This window comes from Canis aureus, chromosome 21 (genome assembly GCF_053574225.1).
Source record: "Canis aureus isolate CA01 chromosome 21, VMU_Caureus_v.1.0, whole genome shotgun sequence".
Classification (NCBI taxonomy): domain Eukaryota; kingdom Metazoa; phylum Chordata; class Mammalia; order Carnivora; family Canidae; genus Canis; species Canis aureus.
In genome coordinates, this window is record NC_135631.1 from 3027211 (window position 1) to 3053984 (window position 26774).

Genomic DNA, 26774 nt, shown 5'->3' on the forward strand with positions numbered 1-26774 from the left:
CCCGCCCTGGGGAGGGGCTGAGCCTCATGATAAGACGGCAAAGGCTGCCCTCTAAAGAAAGCTCCAGAGAGAAAGCAAAGGGGGAAGGAAACCCTGAGCTGCAGGTGTTTTACACTGAGGTCGGGAGCGGCTGACACTCCAACCCCGGCACCTGCAGCCCCCAAGCCCTTCCAGGCCAGGTAAGCTGGGGCGGAAGCTGAAAGCCCAACCACCCTTTCTTCACTGTCCTGCAGCCCCTCTGCCCAGCATGCCTCTCTCCATGCGGCACCCTGGACTTTTCACAGCCCGAGAGAAGCCCTGGCTGGTTTGGGATGTCTGGGTCTGAGCTCCTGGCCAGGGTCGGAAGTATTTTCTGGTTTGGGCTCACCACCATTTCCAGGGTGGGCAGTTGTGCGTGTGGGCCTGGAGGTGAAATGGGAAGCAGAGGGAGGCGGTACCGAGCTCTGGCATCAAGCTGGGGGATGAGTGAGCCCCCCCTTACTCTTACTGGGCCTCGGTCTAACTGGAAGATGGGAGCGCACTGGACTGCGCTGTTCAACTAAACCACTGATGATGGTGAGGGTGAGGGTGAGGGTGAGGGAGTCGGAGGTGTGCCCGGAACAGTTGAGCACCCGCGTCTCGCTGCTGCCGTGACACACTGGCCTCCGGGCTCCTCTCTGCTCTCCTGCCCATCCAGATCACCACAGGGCCACGTCTGTCTGAACGCAGGCCTGCCCAGGCCCGGCACCCTGCCTACTTGACCACCTCCCCACCCGCGAGGGAGCCACCACAGACATGGCGGGGATGAAGACGGCCACCGGGGACTACATCGACTCGTCCTGGGAGCTGCGGGTCTTTGTGGGAGAGGATGACCCGGAGGCTGAGTCGGTCACCCTCCGGGTCACAGGGGAGTCGCACATCGGTGGGGTGCTCCTGAAGATTGTGGAGGAGATCAGTGAGTGCCCCGCGGCCCCCCGTTGCTGACCTCAGCACCTTGGAGTGGCCCTAAGTGGGTCCCTAGGTGCTTCCGGGCCCCCCAACTCTGCGGCTCTTGATAACCCCACCACAGTGACTCAGGCACCAGCTTAATCATTTGGTTCCAAAAAAGACATTTCCCCAACTTCCCCTCCCTCCCGCAGTTCTCCTTCCCTTCCTCTCACTCCAGCTGGTTCTGCTAAGTCCCCACAGAGCACAGAGAGGACTGCCAAGGTCCGAGGGGCAGAAGGGGCCTTGCCTGGGCCAGGGCACGGGCTGCACTCAAGGTCTCACGAGACTGGGGTGGGGGGTGGGGGGGCCTGGGGCCTGCTCCCATACCCTGGGCCAGGGCGGAAGCCCTCAGCAGGCTGGTGACAGGCCCAGTGGGGTGGGAAGGCCCTGCCCCCACAGGAAGTTACAGCACAGCGGCCTGTGGTATCAAGCGTGGAGAGGACCAGGGCTAGGCCCACGGGGGCTTCTCAGCCCCTTTCCCTGCTGGGGGTGGGGGCTGCCCCTTCCTGGGAGGGCAGCTGGCACACCCCGACAGGCAGAGCCAGAAGGCAGGCCCCGATCATTTCAGCCAAGAGTCCCAGGTCCCAGGTCCCAGGCCCCCTGTGGGGAAGGTAGGCCGGCTTCCTCAGACCCAGCCAACCCAGCACATGCAGCCTGGGAGGCAGGTCCGTTGGCTTCTGGACAGTTGGAGCCCTGGGGACGGCCTAGCCACAAGGCTCGAGGTCGTGAGGGAGCTTCCAACAGGCAAGGCCCGAGGAGGCTGTGAAAGCAGAAGTGGAAAACAGAGGGTCCCTCAGGAGACCGGGCGTCAGACCAAGCTGCAGCCAGGCCTGGGCTGAGTCAGGGCAGAGGGGGTGAAGATACAGGGCCCCGAGGGGCTCTTGTGTTGTCTCCTGGCCTCTTCTCCTGGCCTGTCCCTGACCTTCTTTGGGTCAGATTCCCATCCCTCTCCACGTCCTCCTCTTTCCAGGGCTCCTGCCTTGTTCCCCAGACACACTACACCTCAGGACCAGGCCCCAGGCCAGAAACTCACATACCAGGGCCTAAGGGACATGCCCACCAGGTCCAGGCATTCCAGAAACATGTTTACCAGCCCCATGCCTGCCTCTGGGACAGAAATGCCATGACTTCTACTTCCAGAGTGAATCTCGCTCTGCCTGACGCGGGATGGAGGCTTTTCTCCCTCCTTGCTGGCTCCAGCATGGGGGACTGGGTGACAGGACTTCCCTGCCAGGCCCAAGCATCATCTTTTCACTTTTAGCCACCACTTTTCATCGATGCCGATCTCAGCTCCAAAATCCATCCTCCTATCCATCCTCACTGCCCACCGTGGGAGAGCCTCTCTCCCTGCCTTCAGCCCACCCCTACCTGGGGGCTGTCTAGACGTAAGCCACTGTTGAAGACCCTTCCGTGGCTGCTCTCCACCTGCAGGGTACCATAAACTCCTGATGGCAGCTACCCCGAGCTCTTGTTGGCACACTCCAGGCGTTCAAGAGGAGATGGGGAGAGGGCACCACAAAGCCAGAACAGAGTGAGGGGCAAAAGCTCACAGGACCCTGAGAGGCTGGATAGATGGAACCAGAGAACTTCTTGCCCCTGGCAGCTCTGGTGACGCTGGGAGGGACCAGGGGAAGGGGGTAGCAGGAGTGCGGGTGGAGCTGGGACCAGACCATTGGTGAGGAAGGGCCCTGCACACCCTAGAGAGCTGTGTCCCTGCCTCGTCTTTGTGCTCACCGCACAGCAGCCCACCTGGGGGTCCCCAGAGGGACACGTGTCATCTATCACTAGCTGCAGGAAGAGTGAGGTATTCGTGTTCCTAACTGGGTCGTCGCTCACATGCATCATTCACGTGCCCGCGTAGCACCGGGCACGGCCCCCCGTGGCTGACGGACACCCTGCCTCCCCCGTGGCCCACAGAGCGCAAGCAGGACTGGTCAGACCATGCCATTTGGTGGGAACAGAAAAGACAATGGCTTCTGCAGACCCACTGGACGCTGGACAAGTACGGCATCCTGGCCGATGCTCGCCTCTTCTTCGGGCCCCAGCACCGGCCCGTCATCCTGCGGCTGCCCAATCGCCGGGCCCTGCGCCTGCGAGCCAGCTTCTCCCAGCCCCTCTTCCAGGCTGTGGCTGCCATCTGCCGCCTCCTCAGTGAGTCCCCTGCTCTCCCTCTGGGCAAGGGTCCTGCAAGAGGGCAGCTGACCCTGCCTTATGGGCCCAGCCATTGTCGCCATGTCCTTGCCGCCTGGTCCCTGTCCAGCCTGCAGGGCTGTGATCTGTTCCACAGGACCCAGGAGTGGGGCGAGAGGTTCGGGGGCAGGACCCCGGCCCCCTCGCTGAGGTCCCAGCTCCCCTCAGGTATCCGGCACCCTGAGGAGCTGTCCCTACTCCGGGCTCCTGAGAAGAAGGAGAAGAAGAAGAAGGAGAAGGAGCCAGAAGAGGAGTTGTATGACTTGACCAAGGTCGTCCTGGCTGGAGGTGAGCATAGGCTGGGCAGGCCGGGGGTGGGGGTGCTGGGAGGGGGTGCTGGGTGCTACATGGCCCTGGAGGCCGGGGCTGGGGGCCGGGCCCGTTTCACCCTGTCCTGCACTTCAGGCGTGGCACCTGCATTGTTCCGGGGAATGCCAGCCCACTTCTCAGACAGCGCCCAGACCGAGGCCTGCTATCACATGCTGAGCCGGCCACAGCCACCGCCGGACCCCCTCTTGCTCCAGCGCCTGCCTCGGCCCAGCTCCCTGTTGGACAAGACTCAGCTCCACAGCAGGTGTACTGCGTGCCGAGGACACCCCGGGGCCAGGTCCCCTTGCGTCTGGGCTCCCACTTCCAGGGCCCGTGCCCTCCCTGTATCCTTGCCCCCAATCCACACTGCCTGTCTCCAGGCCTTTCTTACATGTGTGCCTGCCCTCGGGCCCCCTGCCCAGCCCCGCCCCACCCCTGTCATGCCCCAGCACTGTACCTGCATAGGCCCTGACCTCTTCCCCGTGCTGTGGACCAGGTGGCTGGACTCCTCACGGTGCCTCATGCAGCAGGGGATCAAGGCCGGGGACATGCTCTGGTTGCGCTTTAAGTACTACAGCTTCTTCGACCTGGATCCCAAGGTGGGCTGGGTCAGGGAACAGTGGGGCTCTGGGTCAGTGAGACATGGAAACTAAGGGTCAGGGCTCTGGGCCCTGGGAACCTTAGAGACTTGCAGGGCGTCTGTCCATCTATCCATCGTCCATCCACACTCCTATTTGTTAACTCTGCCAGCGTGGTGCTGAGCCAGGTCTGACGGCAGGCCCATTTCTCCAGGGGCATTCAGGTACAGGAAGACCACAGGGCAGTGGAGACAGTGGCGAGTGCCCCCAAGAAACCTGCCCAGGTGGGAGATGCCAGCACCTAGATTCAGACCTGCAAGGGGTGTCACTGGGATCTGCAGGTTTAGGGTGGGCGAGCGGCAAGGCTGTGCAGGCAGGGGCCGCAGGCATCTCCCTCCCTGCCTCCTGTCCCTGCTGGCAATCAGGTGATCAGCGGCTCCATGCAGCCCCCTCAGAAACCTTCCGTAGCTCGTAGGCGCGCCCTCACCCCCGACCCCTTTTCTCTGCCCCCCTTTACTGTGAAACTTCTAACTGTTGTTCTTTACTGAATCCTTGCTCTCCACAATCCCACTTCCTGCTCCCTGTGGGTGCTCCTGGACTCCCCCTCTATGTCCTCAGCCATATCTGTCCTGGTGTCCCCAGTCCCCTTCCACACACAGGAAGCACACCTGCTGAGGTGACCATGCCCTGCATGCTCTGTGTCCCTGCTCACTTCACTCCTGCTTCTTACCAGACCACTGGTGACCCCTGCGGTCTGGGGCGGGGGTGTGGATGGGGGTCTCCAGATGCCCTGTCCGGATTCCCTAACTCTCCCTCCTGCCTCCACAGCCTCCAGGGGTGGCAAATCCACAGCTCCCTCCACAGCCATCCTTATCTCCCTGCCCCTTATAACTCCCAAGTGTGTAATCTCTGGTGTAGACATTCTACCTCAAGGTCTGTCCTCGAGTGTCCAGGTGGCCCAGCTCCGCTCACAGACCCAACGGGCACCTCAGACTCCTGCCTGAACCGGAAGTCTTGGTTCCCCCACTGCCCAGCACATCCTCCCTCCCACCTTTCATGGATTCGTTGCCAAAGCCTGCACGCAAACACCATTCTGGATCCCTCCATTTCGTTCCCACCCCATCCATCTTTGTGTCCTGTTCATCCTCCCTTGAATTAAAATCCCAAACCGCCCATCCTCTATCTCTTCATCTCTCTGTCTGTCCAGCGGTCAGCCTGTGTCCTGTTGGTAGTGCATTCCTGGCGCACCTCTCTCCTCTCTTGGCCTCCCCCACCTCCATACCACACCTGGATGAACAGACACTAGGTCAGGGCCCTCCTGTGGTTGCTGAACCCCGAGTTCCTGCACGATCTGTTGCCTGCCAGCCTATCTGCCCTGTTCCCTCCTTCCACATCCGGCCTTTTCCTCTCCTGGGGACTTCTTTGTTGCCTTCTCCAGCTCTTCCTTCCCTACATTGGATTGAGTGGTTTACATGACTCCATTTTATTTCCTTTATGTTAGTTTATTACTATAAACTTTTTTTTTAAAGATTTTGTATTTATTTATTCACGAGAGACACAGACAGAGAGGCAGAGACACAGGCAGAGGGAGAAGCAGGCTCCCGGCAGGGAGCCCAATCACGCCCTGGGCCAAAGGCAGGCGCTAAACTGCTAAGCCACCGAGGCATCCCCCAAATCAGTTTTAAAATATTTTCATCACCCCAAAAAGAAAGCCATACCCATCAGCAGTCACTCCCCATTTGCCCCTCACCTGCTTAGCCCCAGACACCTTGTAATCTTTTTCCTGTCTCTATAGACTTGCCCATCCTGGACATTTCCTAGAAATGGGATCATACAATATGTGGCTTTTTGTTGTTTCTTGCCCTTGGCATCATGTTTTCATATTTTAGCATGTCCAGTGTTTCATTCCTTTTTACCGCAAAAGAGGATTTCATTGTATGGATACGCCACATTCTATTGATCTATTCAGCAATTAATAGACATTCGGTTCCCACCTACCCCCAATGTTGCCTATTACGAATAATGCTGCTATGAACGTTCATGTACAAGTTTTTGAATGGTTGTATCTTTTCATTTCTCTTGGGTGTAGACCTAGGAATAGGATTGTTGGATTGTTATCACTATTACTTTTACTTTAAACAATCGTTTTTTGTGTGTGTGTGTGGAACTTTTTGTTTTGAGATAATTGGAGATTCCCAGACAGTTGTAAAAAGTAATACACAGAAGGCATCTGGCTGACTCAGTTGGTAGAGCGTGTGACTCTCCATTTCAGGGTTGTGAGTTCAAGCCCCACGGTCATGGAGCCTACTTAAAAGTAAATAATAATAATACACAGAGATCCTAGATACCTGGGTACCTTTTATTTTTTTAAATAATTTTTAAAAGATTTTATTTATTTATTCATGAGAGACACATAGAGAAGAGAGAGAGGCAGAGACACAGGCAGAGGGAGAAGCAGGCTCCATGCAGGGAGCCCGATGCAGAACTCGATCCTGGAACCCCAGGATCACGCCCTGGGTTGAAGGTGGCGCTAAACTGCTGAGCCACCCGGCCTGCCCCCTGGGTACCTTTTATCCCAGTGTCTGCCAATCCTCAACCAGGATGTTTCAATATAGTCAAGATTCAGCTCATCAGCCAACGGCCCTGTAAAGACACTTAAAAAATACGAACAAAGTCTTGTATACCTGCTCCCACGCTCACCATTTCCTGTGCTCTTTATTCCCATGTATAGATCCAGATTTCCAGCTGGTCTCATTTTCTGTCTGCTTAAAGGACTTCCTTTAACATTTCTTGTGGTGCTAATCTACTGGTAATGATTCTTTCAGCTTTTGTATGTCGAGTAAGTCATTATCTTGCCTTTAATTTTGAAAGATTTTTTAACTCAGTGTAGAATTCTTGGTTGATGGTTTTGTTTCTTACGATACTTTATTTCTTTTTAAGATTTTATTTATTTATTTGAGAGAGAGAGAGAGAGCAAGAGAGAGAACGCACAAGTGGGGGAAGAACACAAAGGGAGAGGGAGAAGCAGGCTCCCCACTGAGCAGGGGGCCAGGCTCAACGTGGAACTTGTTCTCTGGACCCTGGGATCATAACCCGAGCCTAAGGCAGGTGCTTAACTGACTGAGCCACCCAGGTGCCCTTATTTCTGATTTAAACAATGTGATTATTATATGCCTTAGTTCCCTTCAGGTTTTTCATACTTGGGGTTCAGTGAGCTTCTTGAATCTGTGAATTGATAGTTTGCATTAAGTTTGGAGTCATTTTTTTCAGGTGTGTTTTTTTTTTTTTCTCCCTCCCTTGATCAGATTCCAATTATACTAACTATTAGACTGCTTAGAATCATCCCACAGCCCATTGATGCTATGCTCAGTTTGGGCTTTTTAGGTGATTTTTCCATTCTTATTTTTCTGTGTTGCATTTTGAGTAGGTCTCTTGCTCTATCTTCAAGTTTACTAATCTTTCTTCTGCCATGTTGAATCTGCCATGGATTTTATGCCTACATAAAATTCCATGACTCTCCTCACCATGCTCCTGTATCTCTACTTCCTTGAACACATGTGATGTATTTATAGTAACTCTTAATGTTTTTATCTGCTAATTCTATCACCTGTGTCATTTCTGGATCTGTATCTATAGATTCTCTCCTCGTTATGAGTTGTATTTTTCTGCTTGTTTTCATGCCTGGTCATTTTTTCCTCTTTATTTTGGGAGTTTTGTTTTACTTTGTTGGGTGTTTTGTTTTGTTCTTTTCCTTTTCTATTTTTGTGTCATTTTTTATTTGATGCCAGACACTACAAATCTTACATTCCTGGGTGCTAGATTTTTATAGTCCTTTAAGTATTTTTTTTAAAGATTTTTATTTATTCATGATAGTCACACAGAGAGAGAGAGAGAGGCAGAGACACAGGCAGAGAGAGAAGCAGGCTCCATGCAGGGAGCCCGATGTGGGATTCGATCCCGGGTCTCCAGGATCGCGCCCTGGGCCACAAAGGCAGGTGCTAAACCGCTGCGCCACCCAGGGATCCCTCTTTAAGTATTTTTAACCTTGTTTAGGGGGTTCCTGGGTGGTTGAGTGTCTGTCTTTGGCTCAGGTCGTGATCCTAGGATCCTGGGATCAAGTCCTGCTTTGGGCTCCCCATGGGGAGCATGCTTTCCCTCTGCCTGTGTCTCTCAAGAATAAACAAATAAAATCTTAAAAAAAAAAAAACAAAAAAACCTTGTTTAGAGATGAAGTTAAACTACTTGGAGACAGTTTGATCCTTTCAAGGCTTGCCTTGAATGTTAATTAGGCAGGACAAAAGCATCCTCTAATCTAGGACTAATTTACCCCATTACTGAGGCAGTTGCCTTCAGAGAACTCTATCTAACGCGCCATGCTATTAGAGGTTTCTCTAATCTGGCTTTTGGGAGTGTGAACAACTTCCACCCTTAGAAGAGCTCTGGTTAAATGTTCCAGCTGCTCCTTTCAAGTGTTTTTTACTTTTTCTGTCAGCCTTGGATAGTTTCTTTATATACATACACTGATCAGTGCTTAAAGACTCAAGAGGAGCCCTCTGCTGATCTCCAGAGCTTTCTCTTTGTGTCACTCTCTCCTCTCCAGGACTCTGTCCTGTGAATGCCAGCTGCCTTGGACTCATGAAATGCTCAACTACATTTCTTCAACCTGGGGAATATGCTGGGCTCTGTTTGGGGTCCCCCTCCCTGTGCACCTGTCTCTGGGCAATAAGCTGGGGCAATCAGGATTCACCATGTTTGTTTCCCTTCTGTCAGGGATCACTATTCTATGTAATTTCTTGTCCAATATCTAAAAACCATATCCGTGTTGCTCTCTGCGGTTTCGTGTGTGTGTGTGTGTGTGTGTTTTAAAGATTTTTTTTTTTAAGATTTTATTTATTTATTCATGAGAGACACAGAGAGGGAGAGAGGCAGAGACACAAGCAGAGGAAGAAGCAGGCTCCATGCAGGGAGCCCAATGCGGGATTTGATCCTGGGTCTCCAGGATCAGGCCCTGGGCCAAAGACAGCACTAAACTGCTGAGCCACCCGGGCTGCCCAAAGATTTGCTTTTTAAGTAATCTCTGCACCCAACATGGGGCTTGAACTTATAACTCTGAGATCAAGAGTTGCATGCTCTACCAACTGAGCCAACCAGGTTGCCCCTGTTCTCTTTGTTCTCAAAATAAAAACTTAAAAACAGAATTTCTTTTTTATTTAATATTCTTCTTTTTTGTAAAGATGAGGTTTATTTATCTATTTATTTTAGAGATTTTATTTATTTATGAGAGACACACAGAGAGAGGCAGAGACATAGGCAGAGGGAGAAACAGGCTCCTCACAGGGAGGGTGTTGTGGGACTTGATCCCCAGACCTGGGATCATACTGTGAGCCAAAGGCAGATGCTCAATCAATGAACTGCCCAGGCACCCCTATTTAATATTCTTTTTAAAAAGTTTTTTAAAATTTATTTGTTTGTTTGTTTATTTACTTATTTATGTATGTATGTATGTATGTATGTATGTATGTAATCTCTGCACCCAACATGGAGCTCAAACTCATGACCAACCCCAAGATCAAGAGTCACATGCTCTGGGATCCCTGGGTGGCGCAGTGGTTTGGCGCCTGCCTTTGGCCCAGGGCGCGATCCTGGAGACCCGGGATCAAATCCCACGTCGGGCTCCCTGTGCATGGAGCCTGCTTCTCCCTCTGCCTGTGTCTCTGCCTCTCTCTCTCTCTCTGTGTGTGTGTGGCTATCATAAATAAATTAAAAAAAAAATTAAAAAAAAAAAAAGAGTCACATGCTCTTCTGACTGGACCAGCCAGGAAACCTGCCCCTCCCCCCCAATTTTCTTATAGATCACAGTTGTTATATTTTATTTACTTTCTTTTCTTTTTTTTTTTTTTTTTTAAGATTTTACTTATTTGTGAGAGACACAGAGAGAGAGAGAGAGAGGAAGAGACACAGGCAGAGGGAGAAGCAGGCTCCATGCAGGGAGCCAGATGTGGGACTTGATCCCACGACTCCAGGAGCATACCTTGAGCCAAAAGCAGGTGCTAAACCGCTGAGCCACCCAGGCAACCCAATTTACTTACTTTTCTATTAACTGTGCATAATAGTCTTTTTGGAGGTCTCTCTTCTGATGGTAAATGACTTGACATCCTGTATGTCTGAAAAGGTCACTATTCTACCCTCCCTCTCACGATAGTTTGACTAGGTATAGAATTCTAGGTTGAAAATATTTTCCTGCCAAATCCAAAGCGACCTTTTCATTGTCTTCTAGATCCCAGTGGTTCTATTGAGGAGTCTAATGCCTTTTTGTTGTTAATCCTCCCATGTGAGACCTTTTTTTTTTTTTTTTTTTTTTTCTTGGAGAGGAGGTAGATACTAAAAGCTTTTAGAATCTTCTCCGTATCTCATAATGCTTTAAATTCTCTCAATAATATGTCCTAGTATGGATCTTTCCTCACTGATGGCCTGCACACTTGCTGAGCCCTTTTAGATCAGAAACTTGAGTCTTTCAATTCTGGAGAAATGCCCTAAACAATCTCTTTAATCATTTCCTTCCTACCACTTTTCTGTTCCTTATGGAACTCAGTAGATATTACACCCCCTGGATTGCTTCTTCAAAGAAAAAACAGACATTTATCTTGTCTTTCTCATTTCTTTATTTATTTTTATTTATTTTTTTAAAGATTTTATTTATTTATTCATGAAAGACAGAGAGAAAGAGAGAGAGAGGCGCAGAGACACAGGCAGAGGGAGAAGCAGGTTCCATGCAGGGAGCCCGATGTGGGACTCGATCCCAGGATCACAGGATCACACCCTGGGCTGAAGGCGGCGCTAAACTGCTGATCCACCCGGGCTGCCCTCATTTCTTTTTTAAAAAGATCTTTCATTTTTAAGTAATCTATGCACCCAACATGGGGCTTTAACTCACAATCCCAAGATCAAGAGTCACATGTTCCATCAACTGAGCCAGCCAGGTGCCCCTTGTCTTTCTCATTTCTAAGCTTGTTGTCTTCTTATTTTACTTTCTGGAGACTTATCTTTCAAATGATCTATTGAATTTTTAATTTCTGCAGCTGTATTTTTAAGTTTTAAGAGCTCTTATTTTCTGAGTGTTCCTTTGTAAAGTTGTGGTTTAAACATACATTTTGGAAAATGTATAAATGTATCCAACACATCAAGCAGCAGAACTTTACCAGCCCCCAGAAGACCCCTTCATACCCCTTCTAGGCAGTATCTCCCTTGGTGGGGGGGACACTAATGTCAATTCTGACACCTTGCTTGTGTTTGAAATCTACATAAATGAAATCACATAGTCTGTACTCTTTTGCCTGGCCTTTTTTCACTCAGCATTATGCTTGTATGATTCGTCCACACTGCGTATAGCTGTAGCTTATTCTTTTTCATTGGTGTGTGACATTCCATTATCTCAGTATACCACAATTAATTTTCCATTCTACTGTTGATGGGTATTACACAGTTTCTAGATTGGGACTATTATGAATAGAGATGCTATGAACATTCCAGTAATGTCTTTTGGTGAACATATGTTCACCAAACACACATTTTTGTATGGTATGTGCCCAGAGGTGGACTTGCTGGATTACAACACTGATTTAATTGTAGCAGATAGCTGTTAAGCAGCTTTCCAAATTGGTTGTACCAAGTTACACCTCCACCAGTAGTGTACAAAAATTTTGCTTGTTCCACAACTTCACCAGCACTTGGTATTTTCTATCACTTCCATGGTAGCCACTCTGGTAGGCGTGTAATGGTATCTAATACGTTTTTTTGTTTATCTGTTTTTTTTTTTTTTAAACAGCTTTACTTAGATATAACTTAAATGCCATAAAAATCACTCATCATAAGTATTCATTTTGATTATGTTCAGGAAATTTATACAGTTGTGCAGCCATCACTGCAGTAAAGTTTTAAAACATTTCATCATCTTAGAAGGTTCTCTAGTACCCATTTGCAGTCATTCCTCCTCCCACGCCAAAACCCAGACAGACACTGGTGTGCTTTTTATGTGGCTTTACTTCACATTTCCCTGATGACTAATCAGGTTGAGCCCTTTTTCATATGGCTACTAGCCATTTGGATGTCCTCTTTTGTGAGGTTTCTGCTCAACTTTTTATGCCAATTTTAACAATTGAGTTGCTTGTCTTTCATTTTGCGTTACAGGAGTTCTTTATATATTCTGTACATGAGAAGTACTTTGTCAGATAAATATATTGTGATTATAGTTTCCTACCCTATGTTTTGCCTTTTTGTTCTCTTATTGATTTATTTTGATAAAAAAGTTTCTAATTTTAATATAATTTGACTTCTATCTTTAAATATTTTTCTTTTATGATTAATATCTTTTGTGTCCTGTTTAAAAAATCCTTTTTATTCCAAGATCACAAAGATGTAGTCCTATTTTTCTCTAAAAGCTTTTTTGTTTCAACTTTCATATTTAGATCTGCAATCCAGTTAGAGTTGATATTTGTGTGTGGTGTGAGGTAGGGGAACAAAACCTGTATTTTTTTTTTCAAAGATTTTACTTATTTATTCATGATAGACACAGAGAAGGAGAGAGGCAGAGACACAGGCATAGGGAGAAGCAGGCTCCATGCAGGGAGCTCAACGTGGGACTCGATCCCGGGTCTCCAGGATCACGCCCTGGGCGCTTAAACCACTGAGCCACCCAGGCTGCCCTGTATTTTTTTGTTTTGTTTTGTTTTAATACAGGTATTCAGTGGACCCAGTGGATATCATTTACTGAAAATAGCATCCTTTCCCCAGTGACTATGAGGTCATCTTTGTTCTAAGTCAGGTGAACATAAATGTATGGGTCTTTCTCTTTCAGGTTCCATTGATCAATTTGTCTCTCTTCATCGATGCCATGCAGTCTTAATGACTATATCTTCTTTTTTTTTTTTTTTTTTTTCAAAACACAGCATCCTGTTCTCGTTTTACAAGTATTGCATTTTGTCTCTCAAAGGATTTTGACTGGTTGAACTTTTCTTCCGCTCCCTACTGTCTTTATTTCCTCCCAGCTCTCTTTTCTGTTTGTCTTGCTTGATCTCTGTAGTTGCTGCCAACAGCTTTCCTTGCACAAGGGTAATCCCTGCCTGCCCCTTCATATTGAGAGGCAAGGCTCTAGGAAGTCACTGAAAATCCTCAGTGGATGAATGGGGTTTAGCACTTTGGGGGCTTCCTGGGGTGGGGTAAGTATGTTGTTCTTTGCTGGGGGGTGGGGTGGTTTTCTCTTTGGCTCATCAGTTTCTCAGCAGCAAACCCTCTGATCTCCAGACTAGGAATAGAAGGCTCACTATCATCGATGTCTTGGGTGACAAGTGGGGAAGGTCCAGGGGTGACCCACCTTTCAGAATGTCAGCCTTTGCTTGGTTCACCTGTATTTAGCACAGTACCTGCCCTCACCCAGCTGTGCCTAGAGTACCAAATGCAGGGGTCCTCTGGCTCACCATCTCCAGAGAGTAAATCTCTGGCTTCTGCCAGCCTGGCTGTCACTTGGCTGCAGGGAGTAGGGGACACCTGCTCTTTTTATACACCTTCTACAGTCCTCATTTCAGCCCACCCTCACTTCTCAGCCAGAGGTTCCCAGTCCAAAACCTGTCAGAGAGAGCCACATGCCTGGATGCCTTTGTCTAGATATCTGTTCTTTTTGCCTATTTCCAGAACTCATTAGTGCCTTTACCACAGAACAAGAGAGGGGAAAGAACAAGAGATCCTATCTCTCTCACCGTAACTCATTTCCCGTTCATGTTTCTGTGTTCCATCTTCTGAAATGTTGTCAGCATCCCTTACCTGCGGTGGTTCCCACTCTTCTTTGTCCTTTTGGGTTTACCCTTTTAGGTCTTTGTTATCAATTTTGGTAGATTTCAGAGGGAGCAAGGGCTTGGTCTTCTGTGGGTAACTGGGGTCCCCCTTTGAGCTTTGCACTCCCTGTTCCTTCTCTCTGGAATGTTCTTCATCACTCTTCCCTTTAGTGGCCCATTGCCATCCTTCATGTCTGGGGGCAGTCTGTCACCTCCTCAAGGAAGACTTCCCTGAATGCTTCCTCATGTAGAGCAGCCCCCTGCACCCCAGTTCCATTTCTTCTCATCACCGTCATCCGTGGGGTGTCCTTGCCTGAGGGCATGGATGAATGGCCCCATGGAAGGTATTTCCTTTATTACTTTTTTTTTTAAAGATTTTATTTTATTTATTCATGAGACACACACAGAGGCAGAGACACAGGCAGAGGGAGAAGCAGGCGCCATGCAGGGAGCCCGATGCGGGACTCAATCCCAGGATCACAGGATCAAGCCCTGAGCCAAACACAGACACTCAACTGTTGAGCCACCCAGGCATCCCTGTACAGAAAGTTCTACAGGGGAAAAAGTACTACTTGTCTGGGCAGACTGGAAGGCTGGAGTTGAGGTCTGCTGTCCATGTGGAGCCAGTAGACGAACTTGCCACTGCACAGAAGGCAGGGCTGGAGGCTGAAGCTCCCGGGTCCCTTTGGCCCCTGACCAAGCCTGGCCTCCCCTGCCCCTGCTGCAGACAGACCCGGTGCGGCTGACCCAGCTATATGAGCAGGCTCGGTGGGACTTACTGCTGGAGGAGACCGACTGCACCGAGGAGGAGATGATGGTGTTCGCAGCCCTGCAGGTGCCCGGGGTGGGGGCTGGGGGCCCCAGGGGGTGGGGTGCAGGTCAAGCCCAGGGTGGTCTCCCAGCCAGGGGGCATCTCCGGGAAGCCCCACTTAGGGCATTGTGGGCTATGGGGCAGCCCACTCAGCCCCCCTGGCCATGTGCCCCTCCCAGTACCACATCAACAAGCTGTCCCAGAGTGGAGAGGTGGGTGAAACTGCTGGCACGGACCTGGGGCTGGACGACCTGGATGCCGCCCTGAACAACCTGGAGGTGAAGCTGGAAGGCTCGGCCTCCACAGATGTGCTGGTGAGGAGGGACTCTAGTCAGGCTTGGGGTCGGGGTCAAGTGCGAACACCTGGTCCCCCTCTAACTCCCCTTCTTGGCAGAACAACCTCACCACCATCCCAGAACTTAAGGACCATCTCCGGATCTTCCGGTGAGTTAGGGCCAGAGTTGGCAGCCCTGCCCGAGGGGCCCAGTGTGGACAGAGAACCCAGGAGAGAGGGAGGCAACTTAACACAGACCTCCTGCCTCGCCTTCAGGCCCCGGAAGCTGACCCTAAAGGGGTATCGCCAACACTGGGTGGTGTTCAAGGAGACCACCCTGTCCTACTACAAGAGCCAGGATGAGGCCCCAGGGGACCCCATTCAGCAGCTCAACCTCAAGGGTGAGTGAAGGTGGCCTGGCAAGGACACGGACAAGGACAGGTGCTGGCTGGGGGCCCATGTGAAAGCTCTCACCTCAGTTTCCCCCTGGGGGGCAGAAGAAGACGCCCTCTGTCCTGAGCTATTGCACTGGGCTGGCCTTCGCCCAGGGATCTCTCAGGCAGGGCCCCCCCACCCTGGCCTACCCACCCCTTCGTCTCCCTCTAGGCTGTGAGGTGGTCCCTGATGTCAACGTCTCAGGCCAGAAGTTCTGCATTAAACTCCTGGTACCCTCCCCTGAGGGCATGAGCGAAATCTACCTGCGGTGCCAGGATGTAAGTCAGGGCCAGGCTGAGGCTGGATGGGGATGGGAACAGGGGCAGGCGGCTGAACCGAGCCTGTTCCTCATCCCCCAGGAGAAGCAGTATGCCCGCTGGATGGCCGGCTGCCGACTGGCGTCTAAGGGTCGCACCATGGCGGACAGCAGCTATGCCAGCGAGGTGCAGGCCATTCTGGCCTTCCTCAGCCTGCAGCGGACAGGTGGCGGGGGCTCAGGCAACCACCCCCAGGGCCCTGATGCCTCTGCCGAGGGTCTCAACCCCTATGGCCTTGTTGCACCCCGCTTCCAGCGAAAGTTCAAGGCCAAGCAGGTGCCAAAGGAAGTGGGTGGTGGGAATGACCACAGTGTTTACTCGGCCACCTTTGGCCCCTGGATCTCCACAGAGCCTTCCTTTAGGAAGCCATGTGCTCGCTCATTCCTTCTCCTCCCCACGTCCTTAAGACCGAGCACGCTGGTCCCTACCCTCTGGGAGGGGTCATGGTCCACCTCGGGCCTGGCTCAGCTCCTATCTGCTGAGTGGTGAGAGGGTGCACTGTGGTGGCCCCACATGGGGCCCCACCCCTGCTCCAGGCTCAGCATCCTGTCTCCCCAGTGGGGACAGGCAGGAGGTCTCAGGGATTTTGATGGCTCCTCACCAGTGTGGTCCCGCAGCTCACCCCACGGATCCTGGAAGCCCACCAGAACGTGGCTCAGCTTTCGCTGTCTGAGGCCCAGCTGCGCTTCATCCAGGCCTGGCAGTCCTTGCCTGACTTTGGCATCTCCTACGTTGTGGTCAGGTACGGGCCTAGCCTGCTCCACTCTCCTTGTGGCCTGCTGAGGCACCCTGAAGCCTCCCTTCCTGTTCTTTGTGGGCGCTCCGTGGGTACTCAGCCATCCTCTGCCCCTGGCAGCACACACCAGAGTGAGAGATCAGGCCGAGACGGCAGGAGCCCTGGCCCTCCTTGCAGCTCCAGAGACCAGTCCCTCTGGAGGCTGCGGTTCCCTGCTGTGACAGGGAGCGCCCTCTGCCCATTTCCCAAGCCTGCAAACATAGAGCCAGGCAACAGATGATGAAGATACCAAAGAAAGTTGTTCTTGAAAGGCACGGACAGTTTGCCTGATGCTGTCAAAGGCTATTATAATGACTTTATCAGCTAACACTCATTTTCTAGACGAGGAACCTGAGGCCCAAGGAACCTAGCTGACATGTGCCCAGCTTGCTCCCGGGCACCGTGCCAGGCTATCTGGGTGGGCTCCGGGGCCATGCAGGGCAGGGCTCTTGCTCACACTCTCTCCCCGCCCCACCGGGGCTAGGTTCAAGGGCAGCAAGAAGGATGAGATCCTGGGCATCGCCAACAACAGGCTGATCCGCATTGACCTGGCTGTAGGCGACGTGGTCAAGACCTGGCGCTTCAGCAATATGCGCCAGTGGAATGTCAACTGGGACATCCGACAGGTGGGCTGGGACTCAGGGTGGGATCAGGTTCCCGGGGGCGGGACAGGCGCAGCCAGGGGTGCAGGGGGGCGCGGGGGCTGCTCCCTTATCTCACCTCCTCCAGCCCCTCTGACTGCCCGCTCTGCAGGTGGCCATCGAGTTTGATGAACATATCAACGTGGCTTTCAGCTGTGTGTCCGCCAGCTGCCGCATCGTGCATGAATATATCGGGGGCTACATTTTCCTGTCAACCCGAGAGCGGGCCCGTGGGGAAGAGCTGGACGAGGACCTCTTCCTGCAGCTCACAGGAGGCCATGAGGCCTTCTGAGGCCTGTCTGATCGCCCCCACTTTGCTCACTGCCTGCTATGGCCACTCCTAAGCCCACACTCTCTCCAGACATGTACTGAGCTGGCACATTCACCTGCTGTCACTGGCTTTATGCAGACCAGGGACCTAATTGGGCCAGACTCTGCCATCCCCTAGGCTAGGGAGAGTGGATTATGAGCTCGAACAAGGTCCGCCCTTCCCTTGTCTAAGTGGCCAAGACTAATACCCCTGAGCACAGGAGGAAGACCAGCTGTAACTACAGGATGAGGATAATTCATGGTTTCAAACTGGAGCTTCTTTTTTTGTTACCTTTTAAACTTTTTTTTAATAAATATTTTATTGTTGGATTATCCTTCTTCCTCTGGAGCTATGCTTGGGGGCCACTCTGACACTCTGTCTCTTCATTACCAGCCAAGGAGAGGGACTTTCCTGAGATAGAGACAAGAGGTTAGGAACGGGAGACCCATCAGCCTGGGACTGGGAGCTGGGAAGGAGATGGCAGAGGGCACAGGCTCAGGCACCCCGAATAGGAGTAAGGTGGTGGTTCTCACGAGAAGGGCGGAGCTGCAGGGCCTCCTTGAAATACTTGGGAAGCAGGAAGCCATCAGCATTCCCTGGAGTCAGGATCACTCCATTGGCCGAGCGGAAGAAGGGGATTCCATCTGCAGACAAAGCCAGAGATGTGACTCCTATCCTCTCTGAAGCCCTAGGGCAGTCCTGCTGTGTCCAGACTCACCTGCCAGGGCCAGGGGCCCATCAATCAGCACAGCCACTTCACAATTTGGTCGCATGCCTGCAGAGACAATTGGAGCTGGGACCTGGGGCATGTGGAGTTGCAGTCATCAAACCTGGGCAGGCTCAGTGGAAGGTCCTGGGCTCAGGGGGGGGGATGGGGTGACTATAGCATGCAGAGCATGGAATGGCCTTAGATGAGAGAAGCTATGATACTTGGAGAGGGACGTGGTAGGACAACAGCTGGGAAGGGCCACTGACCACTGATGACACCAGGATCCCCAGGAAGTCCTGGGGCCAGGTGAATATGTGTCCTTCCCCGGCAGGACAGACCCTTGAGCAGGATGGATGGCCAGTGCTGCCAGAATGTGCCATGGACAAGCATGGGAGGCAAGGCCTGTGGGGTCTCCAGGGGCATCAGCTCCAACTCCGGTACCTGGGATGGGTTGGGGAACGGACAGCAGTGAGACCCTCTCCCTGGAGGGGTCCCACATGGTTCTCTCACTTGTCCCCTTAGCTCCCACCTGCAGGGAGTGACCCTGATTCGCCCGGATGAGAGGGCCAGTGCTGGGGTCCCCTGGCTGCAGGGCAAACCGCTGCTTCCGGTTGGTATCCACCACGCGCTGCACATCTTCAGCAGAGAAGCTGTGGAACTGGGGCAGCTGCAGGAGGGTGTCCAGGGGCACGAAGCCATCTGCAGGCAGGCAGGGTGCTCAGGAGCTGAACTTGTTCTGGCCTGGGCCAGAGTTAATAGGGCAAGCCACAGGTAACCAGAACAGAGTCTGGGCTTAGGGCTTATCTGTGAGAGTCTCCCCTTTCTGGGCCTCTCTTTCCTTAACTTACATGGGAATAGGATCTGGCTTGGGGAGGGTCACAGGATAAGAGACTCTTCTATAGCATAGTACCCTGCCCAGAAAGGACTCAATAAACACCAGTTACCTTGACACCCCCCCACCCCCATACCCACTCTTGGGTGTTTACTGGGCCACATGCACCATTAGTATTGCTGGGCCTGGACTAGACGGAAGGTCCTCTCCCAGTTTGCTCTAGACAGGATATCGGGCTCTGGGCCTCGGTGTTCCTTGCACGTGGAGGGGATGTGCCCTCTGTGCTGTCCCCATAGGGCCATGGGTCAGGCAGTCACAGATAGGCTCACACTGCTCCCTCATCTCCAACCACTCACCTCAGTCTTCAAGACTCTCACTTACCAGCCCTCATGGGAAGCCCCAGCTTCAGAGCCCCGTGACGCAGGGCATAGGACAAAGCCTTGGACAGCTGTACATCTCGGTCCTGTAAGAGTCCAGAGGTGACCCCTGGTCCCTGTAGTGATGCTGCCCTGCTGCCCACCCTGCACTCTGGGTGACCTGCTGCAGAGGGAGGCCACAGGGAAAGGAATCCCCACTTTCTGGGAAGAGAGTGTGTGACGCATCAGCCCCCACTCCCACCCACCAGCATATTCCAGAGAGCTAGGGCATAAAGTCCTCCTCCAATTACCACCAAGAAAGTGGGGATTAGGATGGGGTGGGCACACCTCTTCCCGGGGCCTGTGAGGCCTGTGAGCCCTTCGACTCCGGGGTCCTGTGGTTTCCGGCCTCCTTCCTCCAAGGGAGCTCATGGCTAAGACCTGAGGGGAACAGTGATGGGCGGGGACTGTCGAGGACCCTCTCCTGTCCCCACCCAGCCCAGCAAGTCACGAAGCCACAGGACCAGTGAGCTGCGAAGGGGCTATTCAGCTCCTTAAACTCACTTCCCACCCATCTCCAACTCCCTAGTGCAGATGGGGAAGCTGAGGCCCAGGGAGCAAGGTTGGCCCAAGGTCACACCGTGTCCCTCGCGAATCCCAGGGAAGCCCGCAGCCCCGCAAGGCGGCGGAGCGTCCCGGCTGACCGGGCGGGGGGAGCCCCGGGCCCCAAGGTCAGACGGCGCGGGCGGGCGGCAGCCGGGGACGGCGGAGGCGCAGGGAGCGGCCAATGGGAAGCCGAGGGCGGGGCCGGGCACTTCCGCCTCGGGGAAGGGGCGGGGCCTGCGCGGGGGCGGGGCCGAGAACCGGCTGCAGCTTGGAGCTTCCGGGTCCTGCGCGGGCTCCCGGCGCCTCAGGGTTGGTGGCAGGACCCTGGGTCTGGGGGAAGTGGACACGGAGGGGTGACCGGACTCAGCACCTCTGGGTGGAGGAGATGCGCGGGATTCCCGGGGATGGCCGGCGGCGGGAATCTCGGGGCTCTCGCAGGGCTAAGACACGCTCCTGCCCAGAGCGTGGTCACGGGGGTGCCCTAAGGAGGTCTGCGGCGGAGGCGCCCAACTGCCGGGCCCAAGGGTCGCCCTGGGGCGCTCGGGGTGACAGGCCCGGCTGTGTCCTCCCCCAGAGCTGCCCTGTCCAGACCATGGACCCCGAAGTGTCCGTGCTGCTGCAGTGCCCGCCGGGGGGGCTGCCAGAGGAGCAGGTGCGGGCTGAGCTGAGCCCAGACCATGACCGGCGCCCACTGCCAGGAGGGGACGAGGCCATCGCCGCCATCTGGGAGAGCCGCCTGCAGGCTCAGCCCTGGCTCTTTGACGCCCCCAAGTTCCGCCTGCATTCAGCCACCTTGGCTCCCACTGGCTCACAGGGGCCACGGCTGCTCCTGCGCCTGGGCCTCACTTCCTACCGGGACTTCCTGGGCACTAACTGGGCCAGCTCAGCTGCCTGGCTGCGACAGCAGGGGGCCACTGACTGGGGTGACAAACAAGCCTACCTGGCGGATCCTCTGGGGGTTGGTGCCACACTGGCCACTGCAGATAACTTCCTGGTCTTCCTGCGTCGGTCTCGGCAAGTGGCCGAGGCACCTGGGCTGGTGGATGTGCCTGGTGGGCACCCTGAGCCTCAGGTGAGATGCCAGGCTGGGTGCAAAGGCACAAAGGCTCAGCTCAGCTTTGCTTTCCTAATCCCTTAAAGGGAGGAGGGCGTTTGGGGTTGGCCTGGTGCTTCTCTGAAAGACTGCTCCGGGCAGCACCTCACCCTCCCCACTGACCTCTGATTCAGACCTGTGGGAAGCTAGGGAATGATGGGGGTGGGGCGGGGAGCAGAGGACTAGCTGGATCTCTGGTGGTCCATATTAAAATGGTGGGCCTGGGTCAGGGGATCACCGAGACTCTTACTCTGTGCCTAACCAGGCCCTCAGGGCCAGCAAATATGGGGGGAAGCAGGGTGGGAAGAGACGGAGAGCAGGGGCCGAGCCTGACCTCTCCTAGGCCGTGTGCCCTGGTGACAACCCCCTGCACAAGGACCTCCCTGGGGAGCTGGTAGTGCATGAGCTCTTCTCCAGTGTCCTCCAAGAGATCTGCGATGAGGTGAGTGAGGGGTGGCCCAGACAAGTGGGCAAGAAGGGAGGGGGTACAACATGCCAGAATTCCACAGGTGTGGCCTGGCAGGAGGGTCTGCAGGCATCTGGCATTGGGGGAAGGGCTTGGCTTTACAGCTAGGCACAAGGGGAATCCTAGCCCTCATATATCTGTGTGCCCCCAAGCTCTTCCTTTTTAAAATGGGAGTAATAAATGTCTTGTCTACTACCCCTCTATCCTTCCCCTGTTTGTTGAAAAGAGCTGTAAATGAGAGTCTTAGTTACTTTGGCCTTCCCTTGGGTGACCCTGAGCAAATTGTTTGGTCTCTGCTTTCTCATCTGTAATATGAACATGCCCAAGATCTGACATTTTGTGACTCTGGACGCTTGAACTACAAACTATAAAATGCTGTACAAGGGTAATGTTCTCCACTGAGAGGGGCAGGGATGTGGGCCACGGGCACTGACAGGTGGACCCCCTGCACCAACCAGGTGAACGTGCCACTGCCCACCCTGAGCCAGCCGCTGCTGTTGGGCATTGCCTGCAATGAGACCAGTGCCGGCCGTGCCAGTGCCGAGTTCTATGTCCAGTGAGTGAGCTCTGGGCTACAGGGTCCTGGGTCCTGGGGTAGGCGGGTGCTTCAGGGGAATGGCTGAGACAGCTGGGATTCCATGAGGACATTCCAAGGGCCAGGCACTCTCCCAAGCCACTCTCCTGTCCTTTTCCAGGTGCAGCCTGACTTCTGAGCAGGTAAAGAAGTTCTACACCAGTGGGGGAGCTGAGGCCCACGAGTCGACGGGAATCATCTTTGTGGAGATACAGGTGTTTAGTGCCAGAGTGTATCTTGCTTGGACAAGGAGCTGATGATGCACAGGCCTGGTGATGCATGTCTACCTCCCTGGGGCTGGGTCAGATAGGGCTGCTAGATCTCTTAGAGCTTTCCTCCAGAGCCACAAGGCCTCCTTGAGGATGCCCTCAGCCCAAGAGGCCAGGAGCCTCTTCACCTAGGGACGGTGAAGTGCAGAGGGATCTGAGGCTCAGGAACACTGGGCACAGCTCCCGCAAGAGACCTGAGGGCTGGATGTCAGGGATCTTACTTTCTCCCGCAGAGAGTGCAGAGGTTGCAGGAGACCAAACTGTGGGCTGAGCTCTGCCCCTCGGCCAAAGGCGCTATCTTCCTCTACAACCAAGTCCAGGGAAGTCCCGCCTGAGTCATCCTAGGGCCCCCAACCCTAGCACAACCTGGAAGACAATAAAGGACTTTATTCTTGGATTCCGTTGGCATCTGCTGGTTCCGTGAGACAGAGATGGACCGGTGGGTGAGACTGGATAAGTGTCTTGGGAAACAACCCCCACCACCCAGCCTCAGTTTTCCCCTCTGCAAACTGGGGTGAGGACCGCGCCCCCTTGCCCCGCTGTGGTGAGGGCCCGAGCTTCCCATGAGGTGGAAGCTGCTTTATGAAAGATGTCTCGCTGGAAAGCCCAGTAACATCCCTGTGCCGGAGACCGCGCCGGACGCTGGGTGGGCGGGGCAACATCCCTCCAGTTTCGCGAGCGGGCGCCTGAGGCTCCGCGGGCCTCCACGTCGTTGGGTGGGCCCGAGGCGCCAAAGGCCAATGGGCGTGCGGGGGTGTGGCCTTTGACGCACTTCCGGGCCTTCCGATTCGGTGGGTGTAGCTTGGGCGTCTAAGCCAATGAGAGCGCGGGGGCGGGGCTCGCATAGGCGTAGGGGGCGGGGCCTGGCAGGCCCCTCCTTCCCCCGCCGCCAAACTCCCAGGGTGGAGAGGGGGTCCCGACGTCTGGGACCGGTTGTCTGGGACACCGAGACCAGTGGGGGAAGCGATCCGGACCCCCGGGCTAGCGGCAGGGGCAAGTCCAGGTCACTGGGGTCTGGGCCTGAGTGAAGGAGGCCTCACCGCCCCTGGGTCCTCTAAGGCTGGTTCCGTTTGCCGACGCTAGTAAACGGAGCCAGGCCCTTCCCTTTCCCCCCGGAGTGCTCGAAGTGTGGTCCCATCCTGGTCCCAATGCACTTTGTGGCCTCCTTTCATCAGCCGCCTGCCAGTCGCCATGCTGTCCCTGTGCCTGTGCCGGTTCTGGCCCCGCAGCCCTTCCACCCGGCTCTTCTCGGCGGCCACCAGGCAGCGGTGAGTCGGAGGCCGGGGAACCCCCGGGGAACCCCCGCCCCCTCCCCGGCAGTCAGTGGGTTTTCGTTGAGGAAGGCCTGCCCAGCTCCAGGGCTGGACCTAGGTACTAAGATAGTTGTGATCTCTCTACTCTGTGTCAGGTGCCTTACAGGCTTATTTCAGGTAACCCTCACTTTGACTATAGAGGACACAAGATCAAAGATGAAGAGACGACCCTCAAGGTCATACAGCCAGTTAAGAGGCAAAAGTGGAATTTGAGCCCAAGCCAAACTCAGTGCTCTTTTCACGACTGTCGTGGTCGTGGTCGTCGAACATCAGCATCACTGCAGAACTCACTGGAGGTGTAGGGGCGGAGGTGGCTTACAAAAATGCAAATTCCTAGGCCTTGTTCTGGAGATTCTGATCTGCAGGAATGAAGTGGGTTTTGGGAATCTGTGTGTGTGTGTGTTAAGATTTCATTTATCTATTCATGAGAGACACACAGAGGCAGAGACCTAGGCAGAAGGAGATGCAGGCTCCATGAAGGAGCCCGATGTGGGACTTGTTCCCAGATCCCAGGATCACACCTGAGCCAAAGGCAGACACTCAACTGCTAAGCCACCCAGGCGTTCCAGGAATGTTTTTAAACAAGCTTCCTGGGTGTTTCTGTTTCAAGGGGTCTGAGGGCTACACATGGAAATGTTCTGATCTGCACCATACTTGAAATACTCAAAAGGGGAGGGATGATTTGGAGATGGATCTCCCTTGGCACCAGCCTCAGCTTCCTCACCTCCTGGTTTCTTTTTCTCTCTCTCTCTCTTTTTTTATCTTCCTCCCAGTTTCTGAGTTGAGGACTGTGGCCCAGAGGTGCTGGGAGGGGGAGGGGAGGAAGAGCCTCTGTGTTTCCACAGCCCTTGCAGTTTCTGGCCTATTTCCACAGGTCTGGCCCCAGGAACTACTATGAACTGTTAGGGGTGCATCCTGGTGCCAGCACTGAAGAAGTTAAACGAGCTTTCTTCTCCAAGTCCAAAGAGGTACCAGTGGTCCTAGGCGGGGAGGAGGGAGGATAAGGCTGAGCAGATAGGGTACACTTCAGATTGCCAGGAGTGGAGCCGAGGGGCTCACTCTGGATGGTGCCACATTCCCTTAGCATGTATAGAGAATGGCAGGTGCCCCAAGAGCAGTGGTCTGGCCAGCTGGGAGGAAAGGCTGGGGACGGGAGCCAGGGGTTCTATGTGATGGGCTGGGCTTGGTTCTGATCTGCCTGCTCTTGAGAAAGCCAGGGCATATAGTGAGAGCCAGGCAGCAGGTGGGAAGGCCTTGGACAAGGGGAAGGGGAGGAGTCTGTGCTCCCTGACTCTGGCCTTCTAGAGGGGTGGGCAGCCCTAAGAGTGAGAGTTCCTCTCCAGGCAGGGCCTCCAGAGATGATTTGAACCTTTGTGGGTGGACATTATTGGGATGGGTTCTGTGATGGGGCATGGAAAAAGAGCTGAAGAGAGTCCTGCCCCACCCCAGCTGCACCCTGATCGGGACCCTGGGAACCCAGCCCTGCACAGCCGCTTTGTGGAGCTGAGTGAAGCATACCAAGTGCTCAGCCATGAGCACAGCCGCCGCAGCTATGATCACCAGCTCAGCTCCACAACTCCTCCAAAGTCTCCAGGAACCACAGTCCATCCCAGGGCTGCTCATCAAGCGCACAGGTGCAGTAGTCCTGCCCCTGGCTTGCCCCATTCCCCAAGTCTCCTGGGGCACCTCATTCCCATACTTCCTTTCTTCTCCCTCTCAGCAGCTCCTGGGCACCCCCCAATGCACAATACTGGGCCCAGTTTCATGGTGTGAGGCCTCAGGGACCAGAGTCAAGGCAGCAGCAGCACAGACACAACCAGCGGGTGCTGGGATACTGCCTCCTGATCATGTTGGCAGGCATGGGCCTGCACTATGTTGCCTTCAGGTACATCCCTGCCTTCCGCCTGGGGTGATGGGCAGAGGGTGGAGGGTGGGTGGAGCCCAGTGTGGTCAGCCATACATCCACACTACCCCTGCAGCTTGCGCTTTTGTGTCTCTCAAGCTAAGAATTGCATGAAGTAGCTCCTGAACCTCTCCTTACTTGGCAAAGACATCTCTACACTAACTAAGGGCTAATGTCATTTTCAGGGTTTTTTTTTTTTTTTTTTTTTTTGTCATTTGAATGTAAATCTTTGGTGCTGCTGATAGGATGTGCTGGAGCCACCAAGATCCTGCACAAGGAAATATGTTGTAACTGGGCCTCACCGGCAACTACCCTCAGTTGTTTGGCAATCGGCTGTCTCCCCGCCATCCTTTTATGCATGCCATGAATACCAGGGTTCTACCACAAAGATATCTAAAGGCTGGTGCCCACTGCTAGCAGCCTGCCTAGCTCCGTGATGCATTAGATGTATACCCTTTCTAGTCTCCTGCGAGGAACATTCTGATGTTCAGAGCTGCTATCACCACCTTCAACAAGACAGAGACCTGGGTCACCCATGGACCCTGGATAAGCCCCTGCCCTTCCATGCCCCTCTGCCCACCTAGCACAGGCAGTTAGGCAGAGGTCCTCACAGATGTAAAGCTGTGAGACCCTAGAGTTGCCTGGATGGTGGGGGTTGGATTTGGGGGACAGCAGGGATTGGGGTTAATTGTAACCCCCTTGCAGGAAGCTGGAGCAGATGCACCGGAGCTTCATGGATGAAAAGGATCGGATAATCACAGCCATCTACAATGACACACGGGCCCGGGCCAGGTCTGTCCCTGCTCTCCCTTCACTGTCCTGGCACCACCCTCTGGGATCCTCTGCCCTGACCACCCGGGTGCTCTCTCCTGCAGGGCCAACAGAGCCAAGCTCCAGGAGCAACTGCAGAGGCAGCGGCTGCAGCCACCACCTGGAGGCCCAGGGATCGTGCCTCCGGGCACAGGCACCCGCCCGTGAGCAGCTCGCTGGGATGGGGCCTTGCTACCCCATGGGACTTCCCACTCCCCAAAACGCGTGCAATAAAGTGATTCTCAGAGCTCGTGTCCGGCTCCTTGCTTCACGCCCTGCGGCCCCCGTCCCGGGCCTCACCGGGGAACGGCACCCCGCCCTCGCCGTCCCGGCGGCAGCGACCCGGGAGCCCGGCCCCCTGGGCGGTGCGTCCCCTTTCCCCTGCTGCGGCGGGAGGGGGGTGTGTGGAG

General features: G+C 54.0%; 4 protein-coding genes across 10 annotated transcripts; 3 read left to right on the forward strand and 1 right to left on the reverse strand.

The window, feature by feature from the left end:
• FERMT3 (FERM domain containing kindlin 3) lies at window positions 1-17767 on the forward strand. The gene is made up of 15 exons (XM_077862159.1): window positions 1-179; window positions 677-934; window positions 2884-3117; window positions 3325-3444; window positions 3562-3730; window positions 3962-4064; window positions 14598-14705; window positions 14861-14995; window positions 15076-15125; window positions 15232-15356; window positions 15562-15668; window positions 15750-15983; window positions 16325-16449; window positions 16967-17108; window positions 17236-17767. Exons 2-15 carry the CDS (start codon window positions 775-777, stop codon window positions 17413-17415), a joined length of 1992 nt encoding a protein of 663 aa, XP_077718285.1. The 5' UTR covers window positions 1-179; window positions 677-774; the 3' UTR covers window positions 17416-17767.
• Window positions 13584-20371, reverse strand: TRPT1 (tRNA phosphotransferase 1). Its single transcript, XM_077862176.1, is given in 9 exon segments — window positions 13584-17796; window positions 17798-17844; window positions 17967-18077; window positions 18152-18208; window positions 18409-18583; window positions 18672-18841; window positions 19356-19437; window positions 19679-19771; window positions 20035-20371. Coding segments are annotated over 8 exon segments (771 nt in total). The 5' UTR covers window positions 19763-19771; window positions 20035-20371; the 3' UTR covers window positions 13584-17751.
• On the forward strand, window positions 20167-22735 carry NUDT22 (nudix hydrolase 22). Of its 4 annotated transcripts, XM_077862163.1 has the most exons (6): window positions 20167-20245; window positions 20511-21008; window positions 21373-21471; window positions 21954-22051; window positions 22191-22284; window positions 22572-22735. In XM_077862163.1, exons 2-6 carry the CDS (start codon window positions 20529-20531, stop codon window positions 22671-22673), a joined length of 873 nt encoding a protein of 290 aa, XP_077718289.1. In that variant the 5' UTR covers window positions 20167-20245; window positions 20511-20528; the 3' UTR covers window positions 22674-22735. The 4 variants fall into 4 exon arrangements, 3 of the variants coding, with proteins under 3 accessions (XP_077718289.1, XP_077718288.1, XP_077718291.1); XM_077862162.1 differs by lacking the exon at window positions 20167-20245 and having other exon boundaries at window positions 20252-21008; XR_013359681.1 differs by lacking the exons at window positions 20167-20245; window positions 21954-22051 and having other exon boundaries at window positions 20252-21008.
• DNAJC4 (DnaJ heat shock protein family (Hsp40) member C4) lies at window positions 22637-26611 on the forward strand. 4 transcript variants are annotated; one of them, XM_077862167.1, is made up of 7 exons: window positions 22637-22777; window positions 23514-23606; window positions 24526-24619; window positions 25101-25285; window positions 25372-25536; window positions 26260-26346; window positions 26430-26611. In XM_077862167.1, exons 1-7 carry the CDS (start codon window positions 22770-22772, stop codon window positions 26530-26532), a joined length of 735 nt encoding a protein of 244 aa, XP_077718293.1. In that variant the 5' UTR covers window positions 22637-22769; the 3' UTR covers window positions 26533-26611. The 4 variants fall into 4 exon arrangements, with proteins under 4 accessions (XP_077718293.1, XP_077718294.1, XP_077718297.1 ...); XM_077862168.1 differs by having other exon boundaries at window positions 25375-25536; XM_077862171.1 differs by having other exon boundaries at window positions 26264-26346; window positions 26430-26485.
• Window positions 26612-26774: the final 163 nt, after the last annotated feature.

What these genes read in the sequence shown, in the direction of transcription:
- FERMT3 (XM_077862159.1), top strand. Translation starts at nt 775, where the DNA reads ATGGCGGGGATGAAGACGGCCACCGGGGACTACATCGACTCGTCCTGG. An exon ending in AAGACTCAGCTCCACAGCAG is followed by an intron (nt 3,731 to 3,961) that starts GTGTACTGCGTG and finishes GCTGTGGACCAG; the next exon opens with GTGGCTGGACTCCTCACGGT. An exon ending in GAAAGTTCAAGGCCAAGCAG is followed by an intron (nt 15,984 to 16,324) that starts GTGCCAAAGGAA and finishes GTGGTCCCGCAG; the next exon opens with CTCACCCCACGGATCCTGGA.
- NUDT22 (XM_077862162.1), top strand. Translation starts at nt 20,322, where the DNA reads ATGCGCGGGATTCCCGGGGATGGCCGGCGGCGGGAATCTCGGGGCTCT. An exon ending in GTGGGCACCCTGAGCCTCAG is followed by an intron (nt 21,009 to 21,372) that starts GTGAGATGCCAG and finishes GACCTCTCCTAG; the next exon opens with GCCGTGTGCCCTGGTGACAA. An exon ending in AGTGCCGAGTTCTATGTCCA is followed by an intron (nt 22,052 to 22,190) that starts GTGAGTGAGCTC and finishes GTCCTTTTCCAG; the next exon opens with GTGCAGCCTGACTTCTGAGC.
- DNAJC4 (XM_077862167.1), top strand. An exon ending in GCTGCTCATCAAGCGCACAG is followed by an intron (nt 25,286 to 25,371) that starts GTGCAGTAGTCC and finishes TCTCCCTCTCAG; the next exon opens with CAGCTCCTGGGCACCCCCCA. An exon ending in CTGCACTATGTTGCCTTCAG is followed by an intron (nt 25,537 to 26,259) that starts GTACATCCCTGC and finishes ACCCCCTTGCAG; the next exon opens with GAAGCTGGAGCAGATGCACC.